This window comes from Bombus fervidus, chromosome 4 (assembly GCF_041682495.2).
Source record: "Bombus fervidus isolate BK054 chromosome 4, iyBomFerv1, whole genome shotgun sequence".
NCBI classification, from domain to species: domain Eukaryota; kingdom Metazoa; phylum Arthropoda; class Insecta; order Hymenoptera; family Apidae; genus Bombus; species Bombus fervidus.
This window is the reverse complement of record NC_091520.1, coordinates 8,570,840-8,594,856: the sequence shown is the minus strand read 5'-3', so window position 1 is coordinate 8,594,856 and position 24,017 is coordinate 8,570,840. Positions and strand designations below refer to the sequence as shown.

At 33.2% G+C, this 24,017-nt stretch overlaps 2 protein-coding genes across 4 annotated transcripts in view; both read left to right on the top strand.

Moving 5' to 3' along the window:
* The window catches only part of Dve (SATB1_N and homeodomain domain-containing protein dve), a 58,459-nt gene extending 54,965 nt beyond the window's left edge, over positions 1-3,494 (top strand). For 2 of the 3 annotated variants that reach the window (XM_072001731.1, XM_072001729.1), the window contains 3 exons: positions 138-686; positions 1,073-1,453; positions 2,930-3,494. In XM_072001731.1, the coding sequence (XP_071857832.1) occupies positions 138-686; positions 1,073-1,453; positions 2,930-3,106 (1,107 nt within the window). In that variant the 3' untranslated portion in view covers positions 3,107-3,494. The remainder of the gene's footprint in view (positions 1-137; positions 687-1,072; positions 1,454-2,929) is intronic. The other variant, XM_072001730.1, reaches the window with a different exon arrangement.
* Positions 1-24,017, top strand: part of LOC139986416 (probable hydroxyacid-oxoacid transhydrogenase, mitochondrial) — a 163,021-nt gene that overhangs the window by 51,956 nt on the left and 87,048 nt on the right. The window lies entirely within an intron of this gene.

Genomic DNA, 24,017 nt, shown 5'->3' with positions numbered 1-24,017 from the left:
AGAGAAAGTTACGAGAATGCTACCATACTTATTATTTAAGCAACAACGAAATGCATTGCAACTGAAAGAAGGTTCTCATCTTTGTTGCAAAGCAATTGTTTCAGTTACTCAAGTACAACTTATTGTTTGATTTGCAGATGACACTGTTATCTCTCTGCAGAGGTGGAAACGATTTATCAGAGGAAACTAAACGAAACTTCGAATCTTGGTTGCAACAGCAACAGTTGGGTTTAGGTCTAAACCCGATGGTACCTTCTTCCAACCATCATCAGCATCACACGCAGAGCCCTCAGCCGGACGGAGGCGGTACCATTGGATCGGCAGGTGGTACGATCGGTCCTCCGCATCCCGCGCTTCTTCAATACTCACATAAAACTAGGATGAGAACGAGTTTCGATCCCGAACTGGAGTTACCACGGCTTCAGCGATGGTTCGGTGAGAATCAACACCCGTCACGTCAACAAATTCAACACTACGTCTCGGAATTGAATGCCCTAGAGTCTCGACGAGGCAGGAAGCCCCTGGACGTAAATAACGTTGTCTACTGGTTCAAGAATGCCAGAGCCGCTCAGAAGAGGGCTGAGAACAGGGGTGTCAATGGTTACAGCCCTCCTGGGCTCAGTCCGAGAGGCGCCAGTATTGTCAGCGAAGATTGTACGGACGAGGAAGAGGATTCAAGGAACCAGGTATGTGCCGAAACACGAAAAAATTAAAACAACTGTTGCTTCTTTAGCAGAGATACGGAGTCAACAGATTTTGATTAAAGCACATCTTGATGCAATTGAAAACGAAGTTGTAATTTTTTCAAAAAAAGAGCAAAATATTCGATGTTATAATAATGAATCAAGTATAACCCCAAATTTTTTGGCAAATTTATTTTTCAAACAAATATTAAAACGAGTGTTGGTCTTGATCGCTTTTAAAACGAATATCAGATACGATACAAAATTCAGTTAGTAAACATACGTTTTTAAATAAAGTATAAGGTCCAGCAAATTTACTATTGGTGTAATGATTACCACGTAGTTACCGATGTTTAATATGTAATTATTATTATGCATTTGTATTTCAGTCGACATCACCTTCTCCCTGTCCACCTGGCAGCCCACCCGTTGGTCCATTGTCACTTACAACCAGACCCGAGGATCAACAACCTGCACCTTCAACACCATCCTCGGTGAAACAAGAAGATGCTAGGGTATCCTCCGGTTCAGAAGACGACGAGACAAGACCGACCGGTCCATTGCCGCCTGGATTTTCTCTGGTTCCTAGTTCAATGTTTGGTCATGGAATAATGTATATGTCACCTTATCTGCCGCCACGTGGATCTGCTGGTTGTTCCACTAGCATGTTGGACGAGAGGAGGAAAAGGAACCGGACATTCATTGATCCTGTAACGGAAGTACCGAGACTCGAAACTTGGTTCACTCACAATACTCATCCCAGTCACGCGGTAAGTTGAACGATGCTACTTAACCATTGACATATACATTTGTCACTACTCGGCATTAATACTCATCTAGTCATTGAAATAGTTTTACGATATTTCTTGGATGCTTGAAGCTAATACTATTTTTGGAAACTTGAATAAATATATTCGTGCAAGTCGAGCGAGAATGATCAATAATAATGTACAATATGATGGCCAATCTTTTCATCTAGGTAACATTTAGAATTACATCTTTTTTCGTTTCCTGATTTGATGTAATAGGTAAAAATATCACTCATGATTGCTCAAGCTTAAAGTATTAGTACGTTTTAAATATGACGTTAGTAAAAAATTAATTTAATCGCTATATTATTTCATACATCCTTATACGTGATTTTATCCTTTCCATGTCCTTGATTGTAACGAAGATGTAGTCAGAATTGTAAATTGCATTCTCTTAAAGATTATGCGTTTAATTCCCGTGGCTGTGAATAAAAAAAATATAATACAAAAAATATAAATTACACACTTTTATATAAAATGGTTCACTCAATATAATATTTATTGCATATTCATTCGCATAATTTAAGTACTTTCTAAATTATAGTAAAAAATTGTTATATACGAAAGTTACGTGATTTCAAGAAATACGTAATCTGCGTACTTTTTCGTGGAATTATTTCCTTCGAAAGATTTAATGGTCAACTTTATTTAAAACAGAATTGTATTTCTTGTACGGTTTGTTATATTTCTTATACCGAAATTTTAACAATTCTAAATAAAATATCTGCTTGTATTTATACTGACATATGTATAAACCAATTAATTAACCGAATTTTTTTGTCTAGTATATGGAAAATATATCTTATTCCTTTAGTAGCGATAGTATTCTCAGGCTTCTTATGCGATTATGAAAGAGAAAAAGAAAACTGATATTCTGTATAAACGAAAAGATGGATATTTATATCAAATGTGTAAAAAAAATTGCTATGATATTTACATGAAATATTTTTAAAATGATGATGGAATAAACGAAAAATTACGTAAAAGTACAAATTATGCCAAATAAATACTCAAAAAATGAAGCCAAACTTTTTCTAAATTATTAAATTGAAAGTTATCTAGTACTAATACATTTTTGTACAGATTTTTTTATACTCCAAAGTTTGTTTTAAATTTGAACACAAAAAATTAACATCCTATTTGGGAAAATAAAGCTCAGCTTAAAATCTCCAAAACGATTACACGTGAAACAAACCATATTCCATGTGTTTATCACATAATAAATTTAAATGTTACGCAAAATATATGAGTAAGATAAACTACATTATATATTTTATTATTAATAGATTCCCAGTCTCACACTTACTGTTTTACTTCGAAAATTCAATAAGAATCAAGACGTAACTAGAATCTACTTTGTTTCTAATTTTCACCCCATTTTGTTACTTTCGTCAATCAATCGATTATTTTAAGAGGTTTAATTTGTTTAATTCGCAGTTGATTCTGAAATATACGGAGGAGCTGAATCGGATGCCGTATCGACAAAAGTTCCCGCGACTGGAACCAAAAAATGTACAATTTTGGTTCAAGAATCGCCGGGCCAAGTGCAAGCGCTTGAAAATGGCCCTTTTTGAGGGCGAATCACCACAAACGCACCCATATCATGCAGACTAGCTCGTCCCCTCATGTAACGTAAAGTAGGAACAACTACGGTGTCACAAGACACGATCATTTATGTACCGTAAAACGGAAGAAAAGAAAGGAGGAGGATTGAAAACATCGTTAATCAACCTGTTATTCTTTAATATCGTTGACTTGTGACCATATTCGCCGGTTACACTTTTGTTGTAATTATCGCGTAATAATTAATATAATTACTATGGACCTTAATAAGTGTACATAATGAGAATACTGTCGAATAAAAACTATACGTCATGATTTATAGCATCGTCATTATCCTTCTTAAATAGTATCGATGTGTGTATACTTCCTTGTTTGTAAATACTCTTCTCCTCGTCTGTTATGGCTTAAGGAACAAATAAATAAAGAAACTTTTCAAACATGTGATGCATTGAGATATTATTATACCCATTTCATAGTATTTATTTTGTTTAACCATTTACTTATGCTACCAATGAGGCACAATTGGATAGTAAATGTTATATATGTAATTATTTACTTGAGGAATGAATTTTGTTGAACTGCGAGACAAATTTTTCACTTTTATGTATTATTAATAGCAAGAATACGTATTTTTTGATATTTCTACTAAGATTTTGCATAATTTACTAGAACTCAAAAATAATTTTATCGAAAACATTGATACATTTATCATTTAGTTAATCGTTAAAATGCATTAACCTGTTAAAATGCAATGTTGGATATATGCAATATCAAATATGTGGGGGTTAACATTGATACAATAGTTTTCACATACATCGATGTGAGAAATATTTATTCGGATAAAGACGAATGTACGAAAGACTAAAAAGTATTTGCTTAGTTTTAGTTCTATTTTGTATTATTTTTATATATTTTTATTATATTTAGTTCTATTCAACACCTAGTCCTATTCAATATCTAATTAGATGCGATATATAAGATGTGATATAGACCAGGGTAAATGTCTGTAATAGTGTCTGCGAGTCTCGAAACATAGACTCTGCAGGGTTGAAATCTCGCTCCAAGATGAAATCAACGTGTTGTTGTGGAGTCAACTCCGACTCAAGCTTTACAATAATAATCAAAATCTTTCTACAGATGTGGCAAAGGACTATACTTGTCACATCAACATTAGATTATCACTTCTTATCTTCAAAATCAATACTACAATTTTATAGTATGTACAATTCGATGTTTAAACCATTTTTCTTTTAAACAAAGTGTACGTGCATGTTTCGTTACAGTTCGTAATCTTAATTATGTTTTTAAGTAAACTGGAGAAAATTACTAATTTTAAGGAATGTATATGAAGAACTTTATTAACATGTACTAACTTATTTAAGATCTGTAAACATTATAGCAGACTATATATCTTAAATAAACAAACATTTTAAAAGAGAGTCTTATTCAACGTCATTTATTTTTATATATAAAATCTACAAAATTTTTAGATGTAAATGTATATAAATCGTAACGTGACATACACCGACACTGAGCTTCATTAAAATTTGTTTAATTCAATACAAGATGCAAATTGTTGCCAAATTTCTTTCGAATTTATTTTCGCTCAGTTAAAATAAAATCAAATAAATTTCTCGTTCTGAAATAATGCTTAAATCTTAAATAAAACAATTATAAGAGTCAACTAATAACTAATATTTAAATCAACTTTATATAAAACATAATATTTAACGACACGTTTTTCCCCATGGCGAATAGTATGCAGAACTAATGATTAAAGAGGAAACGGATCTTTCTATCGAAGTTCCTGTGACGGTATGAGCGAATCTGATCGGAGGATATCAGACTTTCGACTCTGTTTAAGTCGACAATGCTACACGAAGATGACGAAGGGGAAGTGCTTTCGTCATCTATGAGATACACGCATAGGACGACAACAGGGAGATCGTACTGAAGTCAGGGCGGATTTAATGAGGATAGGCGGATTTGTCCAATTAAAATGTCTTGTAAAGATCCACGTAGGTCGATGCTCGTTCATTCGCAAAACATCGAAATTCGACTTCACCGCAGCAGCCTCTTCTTATCCGAGACTATACAGGTACAAACTCAAACTGTTATCCCTTTCGTTATTGAGATTCGTCTCTCGAGTGAAGCAAAGTCGAGACATCGTTAAGAGAACGGCAAAGATTTAGGGACGTTCTTCAGGAAATCGGGACTATTTTACCGATATCGGATGAATCGTATAAATATCAAATAAATTTCACAGAACTTGGAAATTCATTAATTTTTTTACTTCAAGATTTCTTTTACCTTTAAAATAATAAAAAGATAATATATTAAATAAATTACAACAAATTACAATTAAATAATTAAAGAAATTACAATGTATTGAGATCTTTTTATGTCTTCCTAGTACATTCAATAAACGGATAACAATTTGTTATCGATACGCTGTGGCAAAAATTTATTCAATTCACGTCACCAAACCTTTGATTTTACCGGTGTAGTGCTTCACGTAAATACATCTTCGACGATTTTCCTTGCATTTTAGTAAAAATTGTGTTAGATAAAAATTGAACTATATTTAAGCTCTCGTACTTCAGTGATATCGCTTTTGCAATATTGATAAATTATCATTTTCATCGATAGCAAGTTAAAAAGGAAAAGATAAATATGTGTACATAAAAATTTATACATAAGAATAATCATCTTTTCCGAAATATAATTTTTGGTTTCAAAAAGCTTTACTGCAAAAGAATACTGGAGTTACTAATTGAACAATTCAAAATGTTGTCTGCAAATGAAATAAGAAGACATATTAAGATCAAGCTAAGTGTTTCAATGGATAACCATGTTTTTTATTTAAATTATGTTGGTGCTCGTTAAGAAAAATTAATGAGGTACCACACTATTTCATTCTATTTTTATGAAAGCTTACAAAGTTGAGCGAAACGATGAGTTATCTTCGTTCCTTATTTTTGCTTGCAGGACGCATGGATATTATTTGTGCGAAAAACCTTTGAGAACTCTGCGTAACACTCGTTTTGTTTGAATTATAATATACATATAAACTAGACGTAATAAACATTTAATCATTCTATACAAACATTTTTGTGTGTTGTTAAAAAAGTGTGTAATGAAATAATCATCTTCCTTTAATGATATGAAAAATAAAAACACACTGATGTAACCATACTGCATTAAGCTTTAATTTAAAAAAAATCTGCCTCACATATTTCCATAAACAATTAATTATGATTAGGAATAATACGAACGTAGATTTATATGTAAGCACTTATTTGTAAATTTGATGTTCATGGTACATTTTCTACGGAATTTCGTCGCTTCTTGTTGAAAAAGATAATCACCATAACGCGTTAAAAAATTTCAACTTTTGACTAACGATGACGTTTCCACAAACGAAATAGGAATAGAACTAAATAATTAATTCTGAACTAAGCATTAAAATTTCACAAATCTTAAACACGATTCGAATATTTGATTCGAAAAACGCCAGAATGAAGATTCAGAAACAGAGACGGAAATATTAGACTGTTCGGACGGATAAGAAAATTGAGGTCGAAGAGTATGGAAGAAAGAGGGTGGAATGTAAGAAGCCGGTAGGGTGGCGGGCCGATGCCTTATGAAAATCTAAAAGTCAGCAGCGTCGAGGATCATCTCTCTATCTGATCTTAATTTGTCAGCCGACACAGGAATAATTTAAACCACACCCTCGCTAGTAAATCGTTATAAGGAATGACATTCTCGCCCTGGAAATCTTTCCCTTTTCTGTTCTTCGATTAATCCTTAATTAATATTGAATTTTTATTGGATTTTTAAACAACAGATACGATGAGGCTCCGAATGAAATGTAAAAATTCTTCAAATGATATCGAAAATTTACATGTTTTTTTAACTACATTGCAAGATTTAAGAAAATCCCAAAAATATAATCAATCATTATATAGTTAATTTACAAATTCTAAAGCCGTGTCATTTATTTGATTTGCAATATCCTTTCATATTTCTACGCTTGTCATCGTTGACATTCCCACTTTACTAATACCTACTACTTTGCTTGACTTGAAATATGCTTTCAAGTGATATTGAGGTTTTTCCACTAGTGCATGCCTTCAATTTCAGAGACTAAAATGATTTACTATTTTTAGTTTCGTGTTTGCCAACATTGGCTACTTATAAACCAAGTCGATTTCTTTTAAATTTAGTGCTCAATCATATACTGAACATCTTCATTATGCTTACAATCATAATTCGCATCGCAATTAACATTTCAAATATGCAAGTACCGTGTAGAATCGGAAAGAAATCTCGACTTATCACGCGATGCCATATTCTTTGTTTTGTATGTATGTGACACTTTCAGCTAATTAACGCAGTTAACTTTACGATTGTGTCGATTCTACTGAAAACGATCAATTAAGTCTGTATTTCGTTCAGAGGACTTCTTTCCAGCTCTGCACATATATAGCCATTTCCTTTAACGTCATTTTCCATTGGATATCAATGTGACGAGATTCACCTAATCTAACCAACCGATGCTCAACGAGACAATCGATGAAACACAGAAAATGAATTCGAAAGCGGTTGACAAATCTGCGTGAATAACGAAAAATCGGGATTTTGGAATAAGAACGTTCATGTTATTCGGTAAACTATGGCCTCGTCGCGATTGTACGCTAGGAAAGTAACCACGAGACGTGGGTACACGTCGTTCCAAAGGAGCATTGTGCGCGCTTCGGCATTCAGAGGACGTTCTTATCTGCCTATCCGGAGAGCTGTCAGCAAAGTTCCTGAATAATAACGGAGAACAAGACAGAGAGATCGAGAGAAAGAGCAAAACGGAGAGCCACGCTGTTCTCCTATCAGCCGCGGTTAGGATATGCCTAACTATTCTGTTTCCATGCAGCTGCCGGACGTTTCGTCGTAGATAATGTTGTCCATGATGACTAGATCGTTGGATGCGATCAGTAAGAGCAGTAAAAGTGTCCTAATACTATTACGTATCCTATATAAATGCAGAAGGATTTATACGAGAATAATGATTAAGGATAATGACCGAGTAATAGCCAGGTTATGATTATGACTATAGCTTAATCTGTTGAAGATGTGACGACGCAGTACAATCTCTTTATTTGCGTAGCTAAAGAAATTCAGTATTTTTTGAAAATATCATTTTTCCGTTATAATTCTGGAACGTACAGATTTACGATGAATCATCGATATTTTTATACGTTTCTTGGTTTTAACACAATCTTAAAAAGTACCTATCTTTTATCTGCCAATCTTGAAAGCAGAGTAGTAACTAATTAAGATAATGTATATAGCTAATTAATACATAATCATGGTCAACTTGCGAGTGTTTTCATCCGCACAATCGACTTTTATATTACTGCATTTTATGAAAATTTAAAATTCTGAAAATGTATTTGCAATTGTTAGCGTCACTGTATCAGAACAATTTTTCAGCAATGTAAGCAGCGTAATTTCTAATTACTACAGTATGGATTCTGGATCATAAGTTCTTTTCTTAAGATAGAAATAAGAATTGTGTAAGAACTATCAATGTTCTGCTCTCATTCATTTCTTTTTACTATTATCCTTAAAAGGAAAATTTTGAATCTGCTTGTCTACGTTTAAATGCTCCCAAAATTTCTCTATAAAAATATAATAGCAATGCTGCTCAAATTCTGCGATATGTAGATCAAAGCAGTTACTTATATTAAATTCGAACGATTAGAAAACTACTGTCTACCGTGAAAGTACGTGTTAATGTGCAAGTAGTTCAACATTGATCTTCATCATGTGACCAAAAATAAGAAGCAAGAAATGGCTCTCCTCCCTAACATATTTCTATGAGTTATCAATTAATATAAAAAAATAAAATATCATGAAGTTCCGCAAAACTAAAAAAAAGAACATTGTCTATACCAGGTACGATAAAGCAGCATTAAATAAGTTGGAGAAAAACGAAATAGTTTGAGGTGTATATATTTTCGTGTCTTTTTAGGATTGCGCGTAAGAGCAGAAAGACAAGGAAAACAAGGACGAAACGACTAAAAGGCAGATGAGAGGATGGTTAAGACGAAATCGCAGAATGTTAAAGGGAGAATTCGAGAGTTCGCAAATTAGCCGCAGGATTGGCCTTATAATCCTTAAGGGATGGTAAGGTCGGCGACGCAGCTATTCTCTTTGACTCTTACTCTCCCTTCTGTTATCCCTTAACTTCGTCCTTTTCATTGGCCGATGAAATCGTGGATGAAGTCATATAAACGAAGTCTGACCTCCTCTTTCTTATTCTTTAATCCCACCCCAACCTCGTCAGTAGCTATGGTAAAAATTACGAGCAGCGGGGAAAAAAGGACGACAGAAAGAGAGAGACAAAGAAGAGAAATAGATAGATAGATAGAGAGAGAGAGAGAGAGAGAGAGAGAGAGAGAGAGATATTGAAGTGCTGCGATTGAAAGTAATGAGCCGTGGAAGGAAGATCGCCGAGAATGGTAGGCCGTATCCCTCGGCTCCGTTAAATCCGAGGGTCGGATAATTAATCCCGTTAATTTATCGGCACCCGCTCTACATCTTGACCGTGCGTGTAGCGAAAGACAACCCCCTATGAGAGAGAAAGAGAAAGAAAGAGAGAGAGAACCACAGGAGACAGATTTTTATGATTTATATAATATCCGTGAGTGGCTTACAAACTCGCTTATACATATATCTCACATAAAGTTGTAATATTTAATGCGGTTGATTTTGTACATGTTTAATTACTAAAACAGGCAAATTAATGTAATATAATGTAATGTAGTAACATGTTACTTAAAAAAAGAATAGAAAATTATTTTCTATGGTAATTACGTTAATATCTTATTCTTCCTTCCTTAATTTCTTATAAAGCATATCCTTTTTATATATTTCTTTTTATTATGATTATAATATTGTGCGGAATATTCAATATATTGGTAACATCCCATTATGATAAAAAATTGTATTGATGGAGGTATTTTGTTTTCAAAATCCTTTCATATAATTTTTTAAATATCGTGCAATTGTAAATTGTAGAAGTACTGCTTTTTAAGCTTGTCTATAATTGCGTAAAATTCATGTATTCAAATTTTAATCTACGTAATAAATTAAAATGGACATCGCTTTTCATTTATATTTCAAATATTTACATACATCTATAAAAGTAGTATTTAATTCGTGTACATATAATTAGAAGCATGAGACATTATTTTATTTGTAGTTTAATTCACATGTATAAATATAATTAACATGCCCTGGGTATATAAAAATTTACAATTTGATCTGGTGATTACTTGAGTAATAATTGATTATATAAATAAATGCTGTCAGAATTGTTATTAATGTAGATATATTGCATATTCGTATTCTTTCTTTTATTCAAAATAATTAGTGCTTGCTAGATAATTTCCTTTGCACCAGAAATAATTAACTCACTTACTATCCAAAATTGAACAATAAATTTTATGTTAGGTAGTTTTCCAATTAAAACAGTATTTCTAAATATTAAAAGAATGTTATTACGTTTCTTCTTTTACATATCATTTCTTTATGCATGCAATTCATTTGGAAATTAGCAATGCAATGAGTCACTAAAGGTTGACTTAGACGTAAAAGATTGAAATGGTTGGTTGATAATAACCCCTGGTTGCGGATTTTAATCAAACGAAGTTGATAGATATTTAAATTTAAATGATTACATGACTTATCGGACTTAACAATTTAGTAATACATTTTTCGTTCGCGATTTCTTTAAATCTTTAATAAAAAATCTTTCACGAACACTTAACTTTTATTTGCTATTCAAATTCTTAGATTTATGTTACTCTTATTTGATTTTTACTCTTATTTGAAATTCAATGTTTCATTTTCAACTAAATTTTAATGCGGAATAATTTCATGTATCGGAGCTCACCTATGTTAATAACTTTTATACCTTTATCTGATAGAAAATAAGAAACAAGAATTGGGTATAATAGAGAGTTATGGGTGATTATGTTTCGTGATCGATACAAGAAAGTTGCTGGTTCGGAGAAAGGCAACATCGCCTCTTAATTGATCTATAGTCGAATATTACACGATTGGACAGAACATTAAGCCTCCAAAAGTGGCCGCTTAGTCGGTCATTGGCCGAGATCTATCGTAGAAGTAGAGTCATGAGGAGAGAAGATCATACCACTTAGCCCGACCAGCAAAGGAGCTCTTTTCGCGATCGTAAATAAAAGAAATCCTTGTAATGGCTTTCGGCGAAGATCTTGCCAGCTTCCCTTCCTTCCTCTCGGTATTTCGCTTGCCCCTCGCACGGGCTATTAAGCTCCCAGAGGCAAGCACCCTGCACCGAGTCGTATCAGAACCCTGTAGGCTCGCAACAGTCCAGCCAGCAACCACAGTTAATTCCTTAACCCTTATAGACTTCGAGAAAATTTAGGGACCCGCGGAGGAGGTACTGTTGGAACGTATAAACTGCCACCGAGAAGGAGGGCTAAAGAAGGAGGCGGAGGAAGTCTTGGAGAAACCATGAGCCGAAGTAGGAATACCAGGTGCTCCTGGGATCTTGGAGGCATCTTACGCCCGGACGATACATAATTTATGTTGCGCTCTGGTGGGCTTAAGACAGTATTAAGATCGACCGAACACCAACATTCTACTCCTTACACCTCTCTCATCTCTTCCTCTCTCTCTCTCTCTCTCTCTCTCTCTCTCTCTCTCTTTCTCTCTCTCTCTGACTCTGTCTCTGTCTCTTTTTATACCTGCATAATTACTTATATACGCAAATATAAAAAACCGCCTCTGTCGTACGCAAAAAGATCATTTGAATTTTAGGAGCCACTGAAATTGCAAGATCAATGAAGACTGGTAATTCAAGTGCTAAGTTTCTAATGTAGGATTTATGGTTGATCTGTGTATCAAGTGCAAATTTGTTATTTCGTACGAAATTCTCTAAAATGTACAAAATATCGGAGAAGATAATTGAAATAGAGGACAGGTACACTCATAAAAATGAAAAACAAGATGTACGTTTGATGATGATTATTAGTAGCGCGTATAATAATATCTTAAAGTATACTATGCTTTAAAGAATTTAAAAACGAAGCAGTGGATAAGAGCGAATGTCATCGTTTATTTCATTTTCGATACACTCAAGAATGCTGATTAGTTAGTATTTTAGGAGGATCAGCGGGAATTTCATACAGCTTAAGGCCCGTTCTACTAGAAGATCAGGGTTCGACAGAGGGGTTGTTGATACGATACCAATAGCTTTTAGCCATTTCATGATTGGCCAAACAGAATCTTTTCTCTCTTGACATATGATCGTGTCTTTTTGATCCGATAGACGTGTCCTTGCTAGGAAACGGTAACAAGACACGTAATCACAAACCGTAGTAGAATTTTCCAGTAGAGACTTTCAACATGTTCATCCCTTTTGTCATATTTATTTAATGATAGATTTAAATTTACACTTACAGTATTTTCTAAAGATTTTTATTATCGAAACCGAAGAACCAAGTCTTTTTGCTTAGTAAATTTAAAAAGAATTCTTCAATCTTTTTTCTCTGTAAATAGTACACACGTCGTTTGCTATTTGTTTTGTATTTTTGTCTTTCTGATAAAAGAAAACTATGAAGTGTCTCGAATGTACCTTATTTTCTTTTATTTTAAGTTGGTCGCGAAATTAGTACAAATAAACTTACTTTAAACGTTTGCATATATAAGGAATCACTAAGTTGTAAATTATACAACAGTTAATCCAATTATCTCTCTTAATTTATTGTATAAATAAACATAGACAGTTTACAAGCGATTTATAAAAATCGCTGTTATATTTCTTATATTGTCTTTAAATATATCCACAAACGTAGTATACTGAAATTGATATTCAAATATCCACTGCAGAGATTTAATTACATAAATAGATGCTTTTTACAACTGACAGTTGTTTAAAATTAATACAATAATAAACTTACGCAATAAGTCAACAACTAATAATATCAGTGAATTTACAAGATTATTAATGCTATTGTTCGAGAAAATTCATTAGCATACGTAGTTTGTTATTTGTAACGTAACTTGTAAAATTTCATTAAAACTTCACTAATAATATTTGCTCGATCGTACAAATGATCCTGATAACTTTTAAAAATTAGAAAATGTTTTTATACAAGAACAAATATGTGTATAATTAAACGATAAGAATCGGTTTAGAGATTTGAGTCTCCGCAAACAGGCGACGGCGAAAAGTGGTGTGATCCCGCGGGACAGGGCAAGGAGAAGAGGACGAAACAGGGGATCGAAGCAGTCGAGGATGGAAAAATAATTGAAAATTTTCGGGCGGTCAAACCGGTGCGATGGGTTGGGTACAACGCCAACGATGTCTTGGCTGGGCGACTCGTGATAAAGCAAAGAGCCTGTGCTAAATACTTACATAAATCTGTATTGCCTTGCGCAGCACGAGAGAAGCTTATACTACTCCTACACGGTCGCGATCACGCGTACACAAACTCACGTGTAAGCGAACATAGAAAGACATCCCCACAAGAAACGATGTAATCGGTAACCTTCCGAGGAATCGAGAATCGTCCTTTGAAAATTAGATGCATTGAATCAACGTAAGAATTCCTTCGATCCCTTTGCTTCTTTGATTTCCACATTAGGATTATGTTTGCAATTCGTAGAATTGGTTAATTACGACGCAATAATCAAGGTGTAGAATTTTTAACTTTTCAACATTTACATTTAATTATGTTTACAATACACAGAATTGGTTAATTACTATGTAATAACCAAGATATGGAATTTTCGACACTTTTCAACAGAATTTATATTTTTTTCTTCGTTCGTTTGTATATATAGTCTCCCATGGAACAAATTTGAATCATCCATGGCGTTTTGTAACGCAATGGAACCTACTTCGGCAGTCGATAAAAAATGCAAATATGATAAAAGAGATAGACGTCCTGTTTGATCTTTCCCCTCAGGTATAACCATTTTTGTCTTTCAATGGCGTGAAACTGCTTATTTAAATATTGTGCTCGAGCTGTGATATTCACTTTGAACCTGAATGCAAGTCTGCAGTTAAAATTTATTAATTTGACAAACATTCCACGAACATTTATGCAATTTTGTATGGAAACAATTTCACTAAGACGGTTACGCTATATTAATTTATTATTATAAATTGTTTGGATCAATAATATGCTTATATGAATCTTTCTTATTGTCTTTATGTAAATTATATGATTATACGATTATATTGTATATGAAGAAACTTAGCAAAACTTGACGAGAGTTTTTCTAGGTTCATTTTGTATCATACTAAGTATATCTTCATGAAAAAAGTGAAAGTGGTATGCATTTCTTACACGATTTCGATGAATGACGAGAATGAACGAAATAAACATAGAAACTAAATAACGCGAGAATTATCATCTTATCCCTCTCTTTTATATCGAATAATTTTATATTATAATTCGCTAGAATCTTCTAAATGACAGTCTCTAGATTAATTGTAAGGTTAAGAAAATAGAATTTAACATTTGAAAGTAAAGATTTAAAAGTAAACATGCTTATACTTACCAGAAAATTGCTACTGGATCTTATTGCCTTCTGAATGTATTTATGCAATTTTAATAAATAATAATTTGTCTGTCTTTTAGTTATTGTTTTAATAAAAAGAGAAGTAGTAGAGAACGAGGTACGTTTATACGAATCGGCTGTAAATCGAAGGTAGTATACATTTAATGTTGAATATATAACGACAGTGGTAGCTTCGAAGCTCGCTTGTAATATACAGGCAGCCATAAATATCGAAACACACACCCGTCGACGGCCTCCGCCAAGAAGCGGAGGGTGCAGAATGGTATCTGTAGGGTAGTTCCACAAGAGACTCAATTGATAAACGGATAAAAGCGGAGCCACCGTGGTTTCGTTTCATATAGTGATAACAAAAGTGTTAGCTTCGAAATTATCCTAATTATTGATTGCGTAAGAAAGGAATAAACAGAGAAATAAAGAAGTTAGTTTGCAATGTATAAGTTGCCTGCTCATTTCATCGTTACTTTTATTAATTATTTCACGATTATCATCAAATTGAAATGAAACAAAGTCATTGTTATTGAGAAATGTAATTAAAAATTAAAAACACAATTCAACTTAACCAAAATAGACATTTATATGGATATGGCAAGAGAAAATTGTGCTCAATGCCTGATTAAAAGATAGATCATTTACATATATACATAATAATTTATAAAAGTGTTTTGTTAATTAATAGGACCTTACTTAATTTGCAGTTACAAATTTGCAACAATGTTAACCAAGCGTTTAAGGTATCGACAGCGAATATTCATGTAACAAGTTCACGTAATCCGATAGACAGAAGGCCATCAGAATCGAAGAAAGGAAAAAGTTGGAATAGGCAAAGAGATTGAGTGTTGCCAAAGAAGAAAGGAAACGATAGCAAGCGAAGAGAAAAGGAGAGGGTGGTGGTTGGTTCCGGAGCTTCGCTGAATCCGCGGGTGTCAGAGCAATAAATCTGGCGGGTATATCTGAGCTCATGAATGTTATTAAGATACAACCCCCCACGAGCTGAACGGAGCATAGAGCATGGGGTGTATACGTAGCATCGTAGGGAGATATAGGCAGAGTCGAAGAAGGAAAGACGCTGCTGGTAGATCGCAGGACCAACCAAGAGAAGGCCAGCCAGCCGAACCTGGTGGGAACGACGAAGAAGAGAAAAGAGAAGCAACCCGGAGAAACGGTTATGAAGAAATACCGCCACCGGTAATCCCACCATAGATCACCGCCTCTGGTGGCCGCCTCTGTATCTTCGCCTCTTTTCTTCCTGTTCTTCTTCTTCTACTACGGCGTGTTCCTCTTAGTTCTCCCCTTCTTCCTCGTCTTAGCTCCTTCTTCTTTCTTCTTCTTTATGCTGTCCTCTTCGTCTTCAAGGTCCGCGTCTTAATACCATAGACTTAACTCTCACTTTAATTCGACGTTTACCAAGAATCATATCAGCGCAAAACATTTGATTGTCATTAAGACGATAAAAACGTTTAACGATCAAAACGTTGAGATCGTTACGTTAAGAATATATTTTGATATTTCTTTATTTTTATACGTTCTCTATTAATATCGTCTGTTAAAACAAGAAAAAAAGATTTATTACGTTACTTGATTATTTAGCCACATAACTAAGATAGTATTGTACAATATCAGTAAAGTATTTGTAATATTTCATGTACTTGTACTATTTTAAAATAAAACAAATTTAAAAAATATAGAAATCTCAAAAAGTGAAATATTATTTATTAAAGTATAAAGGAAAAGTGCGTCAAATTTATTATTGTAATGCATCTCGATCCTTGGGAAAAGTTTCAAACAGACAATAATCGTATTTATTAAATCATATGACTTAGGATAGTCTTGAAACTCTCGGACATATAAGTTCATCCCTCTTCATCGTTGCTTAATTAATTGAGCTTCCCAGTACGAAATGGACCACGTTCTCGACATCAAAGTGAAGCTTTCGGTCTTCCATTCGCCCCGGACTGCCTATCAAAGTGTCCTGCTTGCCAATTAATACCAGACCCAGATATTTGTCCGCCGGTCTGCGACACATCTTATCTAGTAATAATAAGTAAATACGAAAATCTGGCGAATCATTGGGAATGCGGTAGGATTAATCTCTTAAAGCCTGAACATTCTTTTGACGTTATCGAATCTGAATTATACATATGTAATTGAACTTTCTTAGCTTCTACTGTATATTTGTTATTATTATTAGCTTCTGATTAATTCTAATATAATTAGCCTCTATATTTTAAACCTTGGAAGTGTCTGATGTACGTATCTACTATGTCACGAAGATGGAATCGTTGATTAAAATGCTAATTAAAATCGCCAGCTTGACGAATTTAGAAAAATTGAAACTTTATTACTAACAGCATTGTGGTCAATGGATGAAATACCTAATAACAGTAGTTTATTATATCTCAGTTAAATTAGATCAAACCAAGCTGATGAAACTGAAACTTAATTTCTCAATCAATGATAAATATCGAATGGAATAAAATTATATCAAGTAATGTGAGAAAGTTGCCGATGATGTTTCAATATTCTGATTATGATGCTGGACAATAGATATTTGGCTAGCAAGTGGAATCGAGGGATGATCGTGATCACTGAGAGGGTTAAACTGTTACCAATCTCTTGCACCGTTTTGTTCTACTCATTCGCGAGTACAATTAATTATTAACAATTATAACCTTTTAGCGATGGAACAATATAGACTATAACAATGTTATTTAAGATAAATAACAATCGCATATATCCAACAGCGCCGTAACCCTATCACGATATAGTAGACTCACAGAAAATTATTTCCTTCGTCAGGATGTCTTGAGCTTCCAACGCCAAATACGGAAAATATTTTTAATCCTTCATGAGCAATAAATTTTAACAATTGCCTTGTGTATAGTAATGTTTAACATATAAAACTTATAGCCGTCTCCTGAGTTGCCTTTGTGTTTCTTAAAAATATTAAATACTTCATAATTTTTCTAGATACTCTTTTTACTTCTTACGTACATGTTAAGGTTGCGTTGACATTGTTTCGTCATTATTAAGTCGGAACGACTCGAGAGTTACGGAAGATTGACGTTTAACGGCTGGTTGTTAGTAGGACGATTCGATTCGCTGTCCGACATCCGGAGCCCTTTTCCCGGGCATCGAGAGGAGGGCATCCTTGTTCTCGCGAAGATAGAACGCGGAGAACGGTGTATGAAACGTATACGTGTAAGCTTGAAGGGTGGTTTATGTATCGCGGGGGCAAGATATCCGATGATTTAGCTGCGGTCTCGAGGCCGTTCCGTCGAGAGTACTCGCGCCGAGTGTCTTCTTATCTTGCGGCTGCCCGCAGTAACCGCGCTGTAATCTTTTATTAATTCGGCGACTTATGAAATTTATCGTGGCTTTTGTTTACCGTGGCGCCACGCCGTCTTAAATCTCCCTATTCGCTGCCTGTTCCTCTCTTCTTTTGCATTATCTACTCGACCGGCACAGTTCCTGCGACATTCACCACGGGGAGCGCCGTTTTTGGAAATCTATGAAAACCTATCTTACTCGTGGCAAGTTCTTACTCGAGGATACAAATGCTTAGAACTTTTTAAATATCAAATGCTTCTACGGTTTATTACAGCGTCTATTTGACGTGAGATTCTATTTAGTATTTCTTTTCGAGGGTGAAATGTGTTTTTTTTTTTTTGTCACTTATAGGGTGTTTTTCAATAGAAACGAAAAATGCTGCAAGATTGAATCACGAATTTCTGATATAACAGGAAAACTTTTAGAAACGTTAGAGGAATATGAAATCCTACACTTTTTGCGGTCATCTTTGCTGAGAATGGATGGAGTAATTCAAGATTCAAGATTATTGTGCATTAGTCTATTAGAATCAATACTGTTGTAGATTAGCATATTTCCGTATTAAAACTATTAACAAGGAGTTTTCAGCTTCGTATATCAGTTGAGTGCATTGATTATATTAGGTAACATCTTCTCCTTGGAAAACGATTGTAGACATAATTGAAGTTATTACTTTACTATTAGCGTTCAGAGATCAAACTTTCCTACTCGTTATTTCGAAAAAATTTTTCTTGATATATGTAGTAAAAGGCTTAAAGAATATATAAACGTTATTTCAGTTAAAATGTTCTACCTGGAATCACTCATAAATATGCAAACACTTCTTCGGTCACTTTGTAACGGAATTTTATCAGTTTGCGACGTTTAACGAATTAAATCTTATTGCTTAAGCTAATCACAATAATCTTTCTCAATCAGTTTAGCAGAATCTTCTTTATCTGAGAATCTACAGCTTAAAAACCAGACGAATCGAGGATAAAGAACTCTATTGGCATATTCTTACAGGTATCAATTTCGGCATGTATGAAACAATACTATACTAAATAGAAAGGATAAAATCGCCTTAAATCTTCAGCTCATTAGTTTTTTAATTTGTATTTTTCTAATTAAAATACTTCATATCAAAAGTACGCAATCGTCCAGACGAATGGTAATATATGTATTTGCATATACAATATATATATACTACTTTTACACGATATTTTTTAATCTTAACGCTCACGCACAGTTAACTAAACGTCTTTAACGCGTTTCTGATACCAATGAACGATCACATTTTCATATATATATAGAAACACTTTCTCACTTTTTTTTTCTTATTTTATATTTGGCATCTATTTAAGTGTATTCTATAACAAAACATAATTTTTACTAACATTAAAATTTACGAAAAAGGAACATACTGCTAAAAAACAAATCCGCTAAAAAAAAAAAAACTATGCATATTTGACAGGTCAGGTCGCAGAAAGTTGTACGTTAAAGGGTTAAATCATAGAGAATTCTTACCTATGCTATACAGTACATGTACTAGAATTCCATATAACGGTGGCGGAATGGCGCTATATTATTATTAGAGTCCCTTAAGTCTAAGAGCCTTAAATCTGCGATAAGTTATGGGTACCCCTTTCCCCGCGCTACCGTATCCAGCTACCCTGCAACCAACTCCCCCAGCTACCACCTTCCACACCTTATACCATTTCTCTGTAATATCTTAGTCTACGACGGCGCCTCTTTGGCCTTTATCTCGCATACATTATACGGCCCTGAGCGGGCCGGGCTACATTCGAACAGGGTGGGGATGCAACTGAAGGGGGTCGAAGGGTAATTGAAAATAACTGCCGTGTCTGAAATACGCCTAATCCTTTATATTCCGACTAAGATAAACCTGGTATGATCATCTGCAATTTTTGGTTATAGTACTTTTACCCATGTAATTTCCCACATGTGGAATATTGTAAGTATCCACAATTGAGATTAATCATTATTGTAGGAAGGTAAGTATTTTGCAGAAAATTTTTCTTCTGATATAAAATAGAAAATTCGTTATTTTGTCTATATTGTTTATACACCATAAAAATATATTATTTTTACATAGATAGACATCCCTTAAATGTAAAATGTTATAGTAAAAATGTTAAGTTTACAAATTTTCTTGACACACTAAGATATAGATATATCGTTAAAATGTAATAATTTATTCACATTTACCTTTATTTAAAAAAAAGGAAGTAAAGAAATATAAAATACAATGTTGTAAAAATTACATACACCTGTTATATTGACATGAAAAATTTTTATAAGTAATAATAAATTAATATTAATATTAATATGTTTTAGCTTCCTCCTCCTTTTCCTAAAGTAAGTATCAATAATGATCTGCTATTTCTTTCGCGTTGAAAAAATTAAAGGTTTTGTAATTTTTGATATAACTTTATCCTAAGATTTTTGTGAATTAAACGTTTCAACTTTTTAAATTCCCTTTTAGTGTCTCTGGTTACTCAGATACTCAAAATTCCATAGATATTTGTGGACTTTCGCAACTGACTCTAATAAGTGTTTGGACTAACTTTTACTTCAACTACAAATAAAAACAAGATTAATTTGCTATTTAATTTATTTTCATCTTGAACTCACAAGGAATTAGACAAGAATACAATTGAACAAGCTGTGTAGTTGATCGTTTTAGTTCGACTGTGTGTTACAATCTTGTTAAAAACTGAAAAATAAGAGGATTTACTTTTTTTAGTTTTATCTCTAAACTTATTAGGTATAATGCAATGTTTGTATTTTATGTATAAATTAGTAACATGAACCAAAGTATCAACAAGCAAACTGATATTTTTAAATATTTTCTTTGAGTAAATACTTTATATATTAATTTGATTATAAAATTACAATTTTTTTTAAATTGTTTCTTTTTTTTTTTTTTAAATGTAAGATGAAGATGATAGAATTTATAATACGATAATTTATTTATGATAAAGTCTGTTCACGATCACTACATATATGTACGCTCGCTTCAGACATCTCAGTTTAACGGATTGCAGATATGTAGGCGCACTGGTAATGAGTTAACGTGAGCAACGCAAGAATATACGTATTGTGATTAAAGTTGATATAATCTCTTTATATGCAGAATAAGTTTAGGTTGTGACGCGAAAGCTGATACGAAGTAGTACATTCTAATACGATCTTCATTAAATGACAGGCAAGGTTGCTTACCTTATCTAAGGAAAAAGTTAAAAACTTCTAGAAGGAGGTTTATAGGCGGAGATGGATCAAAGTTTCCAAGTTTCAAAGAACTGTCGAGGTTCTCTAAGTTAAGTTTTGCGGCGCTACGAACTTAATCGCAGAACGTCCTGATTGGCTCATTATAGGAAAGCTTTAAGCATAACGTAAAGACGATTTATCGAATTTCCATTGACGTTGAACAAAATAGCTCTTAAGGTATTGCGTTACCGAAAATTTTCTCAATAAACCGAACTATTCCTCTCTTTTTCCATACGTGATTCGAACTCTTTCGATAAAGTATGATTGATCTTTAATCAACAGTATTTATAAAATTGCACTCTCATTTAATTAATTATATAGAAAACATAATGTTTCTTTACCGTTGCAAATTTATATTACAGTACGCAAATCATTGATATTACTGAAAATAAATAAATAATAAAATTTTAAAAATGAAATAATAAAAGATCACATTATACAGAACTTAGAAAATTGTTTAATTCTGCAATTATCAAAAAGATTAAATTTACGATTGCCACATATCGTTTTCATAAAGTATCATCAAACTATTTAAATTAAAACTAAATTCATACTCACAAGTGCCTGATCTCTTATCTAAAATTCTAAATTTATAAATTTTTAGTGCAGATTGTACGAAAAAGTATAGCGTCGTAAATAATATCACCTTAAATTAAATCGTTATTAAGAAATTTTACTAATGTACAATTTGAACGATACAACTAAAATACAATTTAAACCACGACAAGTTGTTTTTAATAAGGCGTGTCAAAATTATAAGAGAATGTGATGGACAACGTAGGAAATGTGGTGGAAATAACTCGATTATTATTAACAATATGCAATTCAAACTGTATCAAAACCGTGTACATTAAGATATATGTACATTAAAATATAATTCCAGATAAAGGTTGATTTTGCTGATTTAATACCATGGTCAGTCCATAAATTCCTATAATTTTCATTTATAATGAAGCAATAAAAAGATATGATGTTCTGATTCATTTCAATCAACGATGTAGCCATTCGTCATTATTTTATGCAATTCCTCTACATCTTGATAGCAGCAGTTTCATTCTATCTTCTCAAAATGATTTTTATCGCTCACGTGTTTTTAATAAGCGTACAAAGGTGCATACAAATTTGTGGAATGATTTGATACAAATATATATGTATATGCATATCGTAGTATCTATATTATGTAGACACGTCAATGGCTTTAACGTAAATTAAGAGCAGTAAATCAATTCAGTTCTCCAATTCACTTTGATATATCTACAGTTTAGCTACTTTTCGCTTTATACCCGTATTGCGATCCTCAAATTTTATATCTGAATCACAAATAAAGGGATGTTTAACGTAATTATAAAATTCGTGCAAAAAGATCAAAACAAAAAATCACCCATGTCAATAACGATTATTTTATTTTTCCTTCGAACTTGAGAAATTTATTAACGATAAAAAAAAGCGTTCAGATTGTGGGTTGACGAAGTACATACACATACTACACAATAGAAATTTATACGTAATATATAAATATACAAATTTATATATAACGACATACAGATTCGTAAAATAAATCCTCAATTGCTTTTAAGTATGTAAATAGTCTTTTGTCTCGATTAACCCTTATCTAAACACTACAAAAGTTTATCTCATTTTTCCCTCTTTGCCATAAAGAAGATACACTCTGTCAAATCTGCAAGAGATTCAAACTTAGTCGCTAGTGCGTGCTACGTGGCACGAAGGAGCGAAACCGTCCATTAAGGAGCGGTACAGAAGTAAAGATTACATTCGTAACGTTTCGTCGGGTATTTTCTTGTTGGGGGTGTGAGAAGCAGACAGGACAGCCGCTTATCGCGGCAATAAAAAGCATCGAGCAAGATTGGCATGTTGCCTGGCGCAGACGACGCAATCTTTTCGACTCTTTAGGCATATTCGGATGTACACCGGTTCTCAGATAGCGCTATGAAATATGCTCATCCACGAAGAATGTTCTGACATCGCCGCCTCCTTAGCAGGAGAACGATGTGACGATACTTAATTTGCAGAGACATATACATAATATTTTTGTTATCTTTCATCGCTTTGACTTTAATAGCATGCTAACGATATTTAGTTTGGACAGTTCTAACGAAACAGCGTGTTAGAAAATCTATTTTAATACATTTCCTTATACTTGAAAATTTCAACACCAATTTCACGACTGATGTACTATATAATGGAATATGCTACAACGAACGAATACTATAGCGAATGATTGTTACGAACAAAATAAGAGTACATACACCAAATGCAGAGAAGTAATATCAACCCTATCGATTTTCTTACGCCATAAAAGTTTCTGCTTATAATTAAATAGAAGAAATTATCAATCGTCATCGTTTGTAAAATAGATTATTAGTTTATTTATTTGTTCTTTAAACATGTCCTAATCTAGTCTAAACATATTGTTTATTTATTTTTCTATATAATTTTAACCACGAAGAAAATATAGTAAGAAAGCTAATTGGTTCAGACATAGATACGACGTGTAAACATTAAATAAATTAATTTTACAGCATTTTTATAGTTATGTTTCTCATTTTTCGTTAACATTTTCTTATTTAGATCTCGGAATATATAATGCGTATTTCAATGTATTCTAGAACAGAGGAGGATCAAGAACGAATTAATTCGTTCTAACATATCAATTCTAGTTTTATTTGATGACACCAATATCTCGAAAATGAATTTATTGTTTGAGACATTC